This window comes from Elaeis guineensis, chromosome 1 (genome assembly GCF_000442705.2).
Source record: "Elaeis guineensis isolate ETL-2024a chromosome 1, EG11, whole genome shotgun sequence".
Lineage (NCBI taxonomy): Eukaryota > Viridiplantae > Streptophyta > Magnoliopsida > Arecales > Arecaceae > Elaeis > Elaeis guineensis.
In genome coordinates this window covers 120756419-120768691 of record NC_025993.2, presented here as the reverse complement: position 1 = coordinate 120768691, position 12273 = coordinate 120756419, and the positions used below count along the sequence as shown (strand labels likewise).

The 12273-nt window shown below is 34.1% G+C and overlaps 1 protein-coding gene across 1 annotated transcript; it reads left to right on the top strand.

Annotated features, from left to right (window-relative positions):
- The first annotated feature begins 569 nt into the window (after nucleotides 1-569).
- Nucleotides 570-1446, top strand: LOC140856553 (cysteine-rich receptor-like protein kinase 25). The gene is made up of 2 exons (XM_073254169.1): nucleotides 570-1010; nucleotides 1096-1446. The coding sequence occupies exons 1-2, from the start codon at nucleotides 570-572 to the stop codon at nucleotides 1444-1446; spliced, it is 792 nt and encodes a 263-aa protein (XP_073110270.1).
- Nucleotides 1447-12273: the final 10827 nt, after the last annotated feature.

The following is a 12273-nucleotide window of genomic DNA, read 5'->3' as shown; positions in this document are numbered from 1 at the left end:
CCAATACTGCAATACCATCCTCCCCTAATCCCTCTCCCTCTCTCATCAAGGCTAAGGAGATTATCTAAATGGGATAACTTCAGCTATAATTGGGAAAGCTAAGAACAAATCTAAACGGAGTAATTTCTATAACTATAATTTTCAATCTTAACCAAAAAGATTTTATGATACAATATGACGTCCCATAAATCAAGGAATCATGGAATAAAACATCTAAAAAAAAACCTAAAAATCATGGAATAGGAAGAGTTTCCAAAAGAGAAGTTCCAATCAAAAGATAAATTAGATATTTTATAAAATAAAATAGTACAAAAGGATGTTCTATTAAGATAAACGTAAAAAGAGGGATTGGAAATTAAAATTTTAGTCAAAAAAAATTCTTTGTTAAAACAGCGTAAAAAAAAGAAAGGATTGAAAATTAAATTCCCGTAATTTTTTCCCACCGCGTAGCTTCTTCCGCGGTTCGCTCCACAGGTCGCCATCATGCAGTCCAGTCTTCAACGCAGTACGTATTATATCCTTAAAAAGAGCCGGCGAATTCCTACCGAAAAAAAAAAAGAGCCGGAGGAATGAATAAATCAATGTATCGTACTGCAACATGTCACCGTATCACCAACAATGTTTCTCTCCCCTCCTCATCCTCGCTCTTCCTCCCATGCTTTCTCTTCTTCCTCGTCCGCTCCCCTCCCATCGCCACCAATGAACCCCTCTACCAACTTTGCGGCGACAGCAACTACACCGCCAACAGCACCTACAAGACCAACCTCGACATCCTCCTCCCCTCTCTCTCCTCCAACGCCGCCCTCGCCGGTGGTTTCTCCAACGTCAGCTTCCGCCAAAAGCCCACCGTGGCCTACAGTTTCGCCCTCTGCCGTGGTGACGTCAACATCTCCCTGTGCCTCTCCTGCCTCGATATAGCCTCCCATGAAATCGTCCGCCTCTGCCTCTATAAGATCGAAGCTGTCGTCTGGTACGATCCGTACGTGCCGCCTCCGCTACTCCAACCTGTGGTCCCTAGCGACAACAAAGGAGTCGGAGGACATCCTCATATGGAGTCTTTACAACATAACGGCGGACCGTCCCTTGTTCGAGCAGCTAGTGGACGAGCTTCTGAGTGCTCTAACCGACTGGCCAACGAAGAGATTTGCAACAGGGGAGGTGAACTTCACGACGAACTTCCCGACGATGTACAGCATGGTGGTGCCTTCAGGATTCGTTCAAGTGGATACCGACGAAGTTTCCTTGCGCACAGGGGGAAGGGTGTCAGAAAAGCGCTGCAATTATAGATTCGAGGTCTACAAGCTCTACGACGGCATCCATGAGAAAGCTTGGCTCGCGGACATCGGCGCCGGCGCCTCTGGTGCCTCCACCAGTAAATCCAGATCAGGGAACTATGATCAATTGTTGCTAGAATTAGGAGAGCTGGTTATGATAATACCGGTTTGACGCACAGAATGTGTTAACAACTACATGATTTTCTGCGTTTTAAAAAAACCTACATTATATATTTTGTATTTGGATTGATCAATCCTGTCTAAAGCTCTTTAATGTCCTATAAGTCTTGCTAGATTATTTTTATAGATAAATATTTACATGGTCCGATTGAGAGAATTAAAGTTATCTTTTTTGTTAAATAAATTTGTGAGAAATAGCTATAAAACAGCATGGCTTATCAGAGTACGCTTGATGAGACACCATAATAGCAGCATACATATGCTGGTCATGCTCCATACAGATCTTAAAACACTCCGAACCTCTTCATTCATCACCTGCACAGATCTTGGAGCAACCATTGCACGATCCAATGGCGGATTTATGCAAAGGAAGGTGAATCCTTCTTTCATATGAAAAATATAACCCCTGTCCTGATCAGTGATAGAAATGGGTGATGTCTAGCATGCAATTTTTCAACTGGAGAATTCCGAGAACACTCCTGCTTGACTAAGTTTTTCCTAGGAGGCCCACAGAAGAAAAATAGTCCTCAGGTCAATCAACACTCCGTTGCAGTTCTGCTGAAATGTTGGGTAGCAGTTTTTCCAAAAAGCACGCTTGTGAGGCATTCAGCCTCAATACGCCTTGTGGTAACTAATTTTAGCTGAGCACATATGCTTGTGAAGTTAGAGAACCATAATTTGTGCAAGTAGATTAGGCCATGGTGCCAGATTGCAGAAAAGATTTGTGAATACCAGACTGCTGAAATCATTTGTCACTCTTGGAAAGGTCTTTGTTCTCTGATCCAATGTAAATATAACTTTTTCTCTGTGTATTTCTGGCTGTCCATGCCAACTGAAATGAATGATAATAAATATATGTATAGACATGAGCGTTGGGAAACAAAACAAGAAGGCTACCATCCTTCTAAAACCCATATCAGATGAGAGCAAGAGGCATTGCCTTCAAACTTCAAACAGTCGTTGCATACCTGAAATCTTGCCCTTGTTCGAGAATATCTAATCAGCGCATTGTAAGTCTTAGTTTCAAAGGATAAGAATCAGACATTTCTGTTAAGAAATTCTGATTTGATACGCAGTATCTCCGGTCAACTACAAAGAGCACCTTTTCCTTTTTGGCAGTGCAGCAAAAGATGACAGCACTATACAGGCAACTCGTAAGCCGCCAATGCTAAATACTTAGATATAAAGATGTACCAAAAAAGAATTGTAATATAAAGATACTATTCACCACAAACCAACAAAACTAGCCATCTTTTTTTCTCCAGATAATTGAAGGATAGGCCAGCTTCCACCAATTTACTAGTGTTTGATTAAAGATAGTTCTCAGCAATGTCATTATTCCACCAAACTAACAGGAAAGATAGGAGTTCCCATATTTGAACAAAGAAGCTTCATAATTGCACTTGGATTCTTCTTAATTAGATGACAATCTTTGTTGGAATTTCAAGTCCTGTTTCACACCTAATCTATTTGTCTACCACGCTTCAATCAGTAAGCCTTCCCAATTTGAATAGAATGCTTTATGAAGTAAAATTTAATGAAAGTTTTCCATCCAGTGTCAATTTCCATATGGTGCCACAAAGATTAATGGCACAACAAAGATGCACTGATTATGATAGATTTCAAGCTATTAACTAATGGCTCTATATTCTAATATCTATTAACCAATATCCTAATTTGATCTTGATCGGATGAAGTTAGATAACCTAACCAACCCATACCGTTAGATGCGACTATCTGTAAATCATGCCTTTCTTAATTATTCATATCCTTCCTAATTATTGACCTTGATTCTATATAGGTGTGATCATTTTGATGAAAAGATATTTAATAGTAGATTCTGCAATATGATTTGTTTATTTAAAGTTTTGAAATAAAATTTTGAAATTGTTTGGATTTGTCAAACCACTTATGAGATAAATAATACTTCACTTTCTCTAAATTTATTGATAAATTATAAAATATTTTCTTAACATGATTTTGAAATGATGCATGAAATTGATGAACAATGATTTAACATTGAATGTATTATATTTTGAAATATTATGACGATGCATAATTAAAAGTATTGATCTTGTTATGCATTACGCTAGATTAATTTTGATACAATATGATTGTGTGTACTTTTTTTCAATTGAAATATGAAATATGATTCGTGAAAAAAAATTTATTTAAGATGACTTGAGTTTGACTATGTTAAGAACCCTACGAATAAGGGCTGGCACATTATTATTTGATTAGTCCTGAAAGTTTATATCACAAATAGATACATGACATATCGTGAATACATATGCAATATTCTGTAAGTAGATTCACAGTTCCTAAAGACTTTGCCGTCATATGATAGCAGCAAGCTACAAGATGTCATATAGCTTACCGCAAGATGATATGTGATATTATGATCTTGCCACAGAAAAAATATGGTCATATAGCTTAAGGCTGATGGGATGAACTTGATATTTTTGCAAGAGTTTAAATTCATGAATGAAACTTGAAAAAAGATAGAATTTAGCATGAATAATACTTCGATAATACTGCATATGGAAAATTAATTTTGAACTGATAAATTCTATATGCATACTTTCTATGAATGATTATTTATTTTATTTTTTAATTTAATCTACTTAAAGTATTTATTGCTTACTGGATTGTCTAACTAATTATCCCATATTTTACTACTTTTACAGATCTTGAGAACTAAAATGATATAGAAATATATATAGAAGAATGATTAAAAATAGAGCTTCAATATTTTTTTTTTTAAATTGGAAACTTTATTGAAATGGATATAAGATCTTTGAATATCATTGAATTTTATGGAACTTTAAAGTTAAATTTCAGTTAATTAAACTTGGACTTAATTTATTGATTAATTATTTCATTGTTGTTTTATAGTATGATAAGTTGCCTTGCATACTTATGGAAAGAATTTCTTATGAGTATGCAGTGCTTGATGTAATCCCTGGCCCATGATCTCGAGTCGGGGCATGAAATATAATATACATAGTATAGTTCTATTCCGGATGATTAACCTAATAGATTAGTTCATGAAGATATGGGAGCAGTGGAATAAAGGATAAGTTCTGGAGATATGAGACTGATGTTTAGGCAACCATTCCCATGACAACTCAAGTGTTAAGATGCATTCAGATTTGACTATTGTGTGTTTAGGAGACTCCAACTGATAGACCCAACATCTCAATAGTCATTACAATGCTCTATAGCGAAAAAAATTCTATCTTCCAAACCAGCATTTTGTAGTGGATAGAGTGTCATGAGTTCACATGCTCATTCAAATGATTGGTTTACATTGATGTCACTAAATGAGGTGCCAATTAATATGGAAACTGAACCTAAATAATAAGAAAGTAAGGAGAAGGTCGTGGGCTAATATCAATGACTAAAGTCTTTCTATGGAGCTTAAAGACTTTGTGCCATGCACATAACACCTATGTTTTGTTCAGCTCCAGTGGAAAACCCATATGTATGTCTTATATCTTTCCATATTCTAATTATAAGCTTCTATTGCCTAATATCCTCTGTCAATTATTTACTTACCAAGTTAGAATTGAAGTATGATAAAAGGAAATGATACAAAGGGAAAAAGCTAACTTCTATGAAAAGTTTCCAAGAACAATTGTACATAATCATCAATGCAACAAGCAAAGGGCAAAAATAAATAACAAAGAAGTTCTCTACTGAAACTAGATTCTACAATTTAAAATAATATTTGAGCATGGATCTTGGTGCAATGATAAAGTTTTTAGATTATAACTTAGGAGTCATGGATTGATCTCTCGGACCTAACCAATCAGAAGGACAATGGCATCTTTATGCCGCCACCACTGGAATGACGAATTTCAATCTGTGGCTTATCTCAACCCCCTTGTTGGTGGTTGCCCACTAGGAATCCTTTTTCCCACGCACTTAGTGGACTAAATGATTATCCACTAGTGACCTTGCTCCATTGGAAGTCTAACAGTTTTCTAGATGAAGGACTTCCTTTTCTGAGTACTTTTTTCCTTCACGGCGGACCGAACGCCTTGACTCTTTAAAAAACCCATATTTTTTTACTCCCCTTCTCAAGGAAAGCACTTGTCTATTTTTAATTTCTATTCATAATAAAAGGAAGAATCACTTGGACCCTGTTTGGAATTACTGTTGATAGTAAAATTTTTAAAATTTTTAAAATAAAGCTTTCAAAAAATAAAGTTCTTAAAAGTAGTGTCTTTATAAAATATCGTTTACTATTTAGTAACTATATTTCTAAAATACTGTAGAATTTTAACATGTATTTGCTCACTAAAATGAGAAACTACTTTTGGTATGATAAAAATGATAATAAAAAATATTACATAATATCATATAGTGGAGTATAATATAATACAATATTATATATTATTATATATTAAAATATTATTATATTATATAATATTATTATAATATGATGTAATATGATATTATAATATAATGTATAATAATGCAAACGTAACATTATACTATGATATAGTATTTTTATAATTAATAGATTATATTTTATGTTTGTAATATGTAATATTGTATGATTGTTATATAATCACATGATAGTATAAAATATAATGTAACAATTTTTACATTATAAGTATAATGTAACAATTTTTACAATAATATAATATATTATATTATGATAATGAAATAATATAGTCAAATATAATATATTATTAACTTTTTATTATTATATTATATTATATTGATAGTATAATAATATGATATAATATATAATTGTGAGATTTGTTGATAGGTATTTTAGTCATCAAAAAAATTTTAATTAAAACCAAACAACCTTTTAACATCAGTGAAAAAGTACTTTGGAGAGAGGCTCTAAAATAGAGCTTTCTTATCTAGAATCTTTTCAGCTTTATGATAAAACCAAAACAGCTTCCTAAATTTTTTTACTAAACACCACTATATGTACCATCCAAAAGTATTTCTATAGTGTCCAAAAGCATTTTAGGCCCTTCAAAAGCTTTGCCAAATGGGCCTTATTTTGCCACCTGTGAAGTTGAAGGTCTTATTTTCACTTTTCAATTCTACTCCGTGATAGCTCTACTAGAAGCTTCCTGAAGGCTAATCATCTTTCGTCACAGGAAGAACCAAATATGGGAAATAAGAACTTGATAAAGGAGATTCTTGAGAAAAATATTTATTATAGTATTTTCCAATAGGATGGGACTTTGCTTTGACTTCTAGGCCAATGTTTATTTTTTGACCGACTCTCATCGTGGTAGAAAGATTGATGAACTTTTGTGACAAATTGATGAAGGCCAATCAGCTCAATTCATCCCCCAATGCAAGAAAAGCATTTTGACCGATGACTAATAGCATGAGCAAAATCAAAAAGAAAAATAGATGAATCCATTCATAAACTATACTTTTTCGACATTGTCTACCACTCCAAAATCCAGTCACCTTTTGGCGAATTCTCGTAGTATGGCCTTCCTTAAGAAACTAGTGCAATTTTCTTCCCTTACCAAGACCAATCCACTGGCTATGGCTTGTTGACTAGCTCCTGCTCACTCACTTAAAGGAAGGGATCTCAATTGGCTCTTCAAATGATATTCTTTCTTTATGGAGGTTCATTGGGAGGATCTCTACTTACTTTATGTAGCAACTTAGAAACAATCTCTTTGCATGTAGGAATAAGGCAGTATAAATCTAACCCTTCTTAGACTCGACAATAGTAGGAGCTTCGTATACTAAGAAATTTTTTTTAAAAAAATATATAAAGAAAATATTCTCATGAAACCAAATGTTAAAAGACGATTGTAGCAAACCATCATGCATTCTGATGAGCAATTAGTGTTAGACAAACTAACACGCATGGTAAGAGGATATGGATGAATCTTTAGTTCCCTTAGTGATTGCTTTAGTACGAATAACAATGTTCTGATAATTTTCTAATATTTGTCAGTTCATTTGTACCAACAAAAGGGGTATTAAGATGAAGTTGAGTATTTCTCAAAAAATAAGCATCCTAAGAATTATTAAATATTAGAAAAGGAAAAATCAATGTCATTATTAATTTAATTATATTGGTCTACCCTACAATCTAACTCTTTAATTTGATCATTTTTTTTCATCAAGTACAGAAAGCATAAATGTTACATTTGTGGTAAAGTCATTAAGATTTCACCCTATTATTGGATGGTTCTATTGTGTGAAGCTCATCCTCTTGCACCATATTTGTTGGTATGACAAGTTTTACTCTAGGCAACCTCCTTAGACCAATGTAGGATCCAGTATCTCAACTGTGGTATCAGTGGTCAAATTAGTAAAGTTACTCCTGTTAGAATTCGCTATGATTTCGTATGTGTAGTTTTAAAAATTTTTCTAAACCTTGTGCAGCAGTAGTAAATAAATTAAAATATTTTTAATTTAAAACATGTACCATATCTAATCTGAAAATCATGCTAGGATCTTGACATGAAAATGCTATCTTGATCTGAAATCTGAAAGAAAAATCAAACGTCTGTAAAATAAAGTTGGAGATTAGATCTCCATACCTTCGGATCCTGTGGATCTCCGAGATTCTGATTGTAGCAGTGCATGCACCCGACCTCTGTTGGTATCTATATAGAGATACTTAATCGGAGTATCGAGATCACTGGTGTGCTAGCATCTTGTAGATCTCGCTCCTTAATCTTGGATCTGCATCTCTTCTTCTAGATCTCAAAGAAGAAGATCGCTACGTGAACTCCTTCGTGCATATCCAATGGAATCTAAACCAGATCACCAAGAAGGGAAGAAGAACATTTCTTTTTCTCTTCTTCTCTCTCTTTTTCTCACTTAGATCTGATCTCTTATCAAGTCTTGGGTATGGAGATGTTCGAAAGAAAAGAGGAAGAAAGGAGAAGGACATTGGGAAGAAGTTACGGTGTCCTAAAGAAGCCATCCCTTCTACACGCTAAAAAAACTCATGCCATCCTTTATTTTTGTCGCACACACCCATTTTAATCACATGCCAAAACACTTCCTAATGCCCTATTAGATCAAATCTCATTTGATCTTAGGCGTTCAAATCCAAAGGAAGGGTTTAGATGCATTAAGATTATATTGTGCGGTAAGAAAGGAGATTCCTATCAAAAATAGAGCATGCCCCTTCTCTTTCCAAAATTTTATCGCACAAAATTAAGGTCTAAAAATCTTTCCTTTTAGATATTATCTCCTTCTTAATTTGAATCAAATTCAAACAGAAAGAGAAAATGAAATAAGGAAAGATGCACATAGAGGAAGGGGCATCCTTTTCTTTCACGCACGTGAACGTGTCTCTCCTTTTCTCAATTTTTTTATTGCATTAAAAATCAACTCCTATGCCCCATCTGATATGAATTTGATCCTATTTTGAATCAAATTCAAATAGAAAAAAATCAGCAAGAAAGAGAATCTCAGATGGAGTTGGTGCCCCTCCCCTTCACGCACGTGATAAGATGCGCTCCCTCTCCTTTTTTGTGTGAAAATTGAAGAGAAAAACTCAGAAAATTTGGGCTCTCTGAGTCATGATTCATCTGATTAAATTTAATTTCAATCGGATTCAAATCGAGTCTGAATCGAGTCGAATTCAAAAAAACTATCAAGCCTGATCCAATCAAGCTTGAAATCCAAATATGATTTGGATAATTGAACCCAATTAGTATTAAATTAAATTAAATCTAATTAAATTAAATTTTATTTAAATTAATTAAAACTTAATCTATAATTTAATCAGTTTCAATGAAATTATAATATTTGTAATTAAGTTCCTGTGCTAACAATTAGCAGTTGTCAAAACTGTAATGATTACAAATTAGCAGTTTCTAAAATTCAAACTATCAATCCGATTGATAATTTGAATATGATTCAAGCTATTGATCAGGTCATGCTCCTTTTGTATGTGACCCTTCAAGTTCTATTCTGTCTGGTAGTGAGATATATCATGATCTCCATCACAGTATTATTGAAACTCCTTTCGATGGACTGAAACAATTCCAACTCACCTCAATAAGTATCGTTGATCCAAAAATAATTCTAGTGAGTTCTCACAATCCATTAGTGATGCCTAGTAGCATATAATGGCAATCCAGTAGAACAAAAAAGATGAACCCCTAGATACAGTTATCATATGATACAATTCTTCTATCGTGAGTTTCGACTAGATGGAGGTCATGGAGAACTCGTCAAACCCCATTGTGATTAGTCATATGCTAGATTGGTTCGACTCGAGTTTATCTGTGAATCCCATAAAAATTCTTTTTCAGTATTCATTCTTGCTCTGGCCAGAGGCTTCCTGAACTCAGTTTTGTAAATCGCATAGGACTACTCTTTTTCTACCAAGATCGATAGATTTCATTTAGATACACCCTACTCCAAACAGCGAACCTGAATCTACAATAGCCAACATACACAGTAAGAATCTGAATGGCTAGGAACCAAGAGAACATGCAGTCAAACTAAGTAGTCTCATTGCGAATAGCCAATATACCATAGGTCAAAAGATCAGTCACACTACTGTAGCATCAAAAAAATCATTGATGAGTGAGTAGATATCCAAGTAGTTTCTCATATTGATCATATTCAGTACAAGTTGTTCTCTAACAACCATCTGCACTCTCATCCAATTATCTCTACACCACAGACTCGAGACTCATCTGCTCGAAAAAAGAGGTGTTTCATGCACCGATCTTGAATGGATTGATCACTATCCTTTATGACGATCCTTCAATCGAGAGCATTTAGAAATTAACCACTAATGATGTATGTCTCAAATTCTCAACACATTAAGAATACACAAAATCATCTTTGTTAATTTCTAGGATAAATCATGGACACATATGACATGATTGGTTATAAAGACTGTCTGTCAAGTACAAAATATGTCCTAGAAAAAGGTCTGTGTCAGTCAAGATTGGCTTCTAGGACACACATCTAACAAACTTTCACTTGCACTAAAACTAATCTGTCATATACCTAAGCCCCATCTTTTGAAGATAGGCTTTGGTATTTAGTTGGCTAAGTGACTCGGACCCACCACATCTTATGTGGGATCTACTCTCTGTATCTTTATATATTTCTACTTGAGGTAATCGCGTATATCCCTACTCTATATATGTGCATGGACTTCTGGTGAGATCTTGGCTCCTTAATTAAAATTATAGACCATTATCTTTGAAGTATAATGTCATAGCATCTAATGGTATGACATTCAGTTTCGCAACTATCATAATAAGTAGAATGTATCCTGTACACTTATAGCATATTCCGCTTTCATTGGTCGATTCTCTGGAACTCTTCCAACATACCGAACCAACATAACTCAAGAATACATATTGATGTAGGTATTCTACCATCAACACAGTGCATTCTCCCACTCTTAGCTCTAACCCTTCTTCAAAGACAAAAAATAATCTCTTAGTGCTACTCAAGTACTTAGAGATATTTTCACAGTAATCCAATGCTTCCAGTCTGGGTTCGACTAATATCTGCTCGTGACTTTCACAGCAAGATATACTAAGTCGAGTACATAGTATGGCATATACTTATATCCAAAAGAATAATGGATCCCTCTTGGAGGTTTCAATATTGAACCCTTTCAATATCTTTTTTATGTACTTATCTGTGAAAAATAAATATCCTTTCAGGATCTATCTCTATAGATCTTTATTTTCAAAATATAGGATATTTAACCTAGGTCTTTGATAAAAAAATTCTATATGCAACTACATCATAACTGATATCAGCATGGAATCCTCTCACTGACATTCATGTAACTACATGATTTCTCACATCATGTCGTTGTAAGTTTTTGGGATCATTCCTATGTTTCCAATCTCCCTCGAAAAAATTTTCTCTGAATCTTTTATAAGAATACCAAGTACCTTTCTAAAGGATGGGAGATCCTATTAGATCTATAAGGTGGAGAAGGTATTATATATACTTACTCATTTTAGATAGGTTGTACAGGTCCTGTGACTTATTGTTGTTGAGAGATTTTCTCTTTGAGTTTATCCTCCCACTATTTCTAATAAAATAGTATGATTGCTCACAATCACATTATGAACCACTGAGAAGAGAAAATGACATATCAAATCTTTTTGGGATACCCCATAAACAAGCTCTTACAGACCTATCCTCTAACCTGTCTACCATATCATATCTCATATGATGTAGTGAAACCAACTTTAAAAGGAATCTAATTTAAATTTCAGAAGTTAAACCTTATTCCTAAAGAAACAATAGTTAAACTAGTGAGTTCATGATAGACTGGACCATATCTCATACAGCGCCATTGCTCATAGATACCCTATTGAGCTGAGGTGTACAAGGAGAATTCCATCATGAAACTATGCCATTCTCTTTAGATAACTAATAAATTTTCTATTTGGTATTGCATCCTTAATCTGATCGAAATACTTTTAAAATTTTTTCAATTTACTTTTCTACTTCACATCTGAATTTTTTGAATCTTTTAAAATCTTTCTGATTTATATCTCACATACATACCTATACCATGACTGCTTATCAGTAAAGATGATGAAGTAGTGATAACCTTCTAGTCTGGCTCATTAAATGGGCCATACATATCATATGTGTACTAGAGTAAGTATCTCAGTAGTCTTATCCCTTTGACCTATAAAAGGACAATTTGATCATTAATCCTCAAAAAGATAGTTCACAAACTAGATATGACTTAATAGTCAATGAGCCTAAAGACTCATTTTTTATAGTCGATAAATTATTTCTTTTTATACATGATCTAGCCAAAAGAACCATCTATATACTTCAGGTTATTTGGTTCTGGATCTCT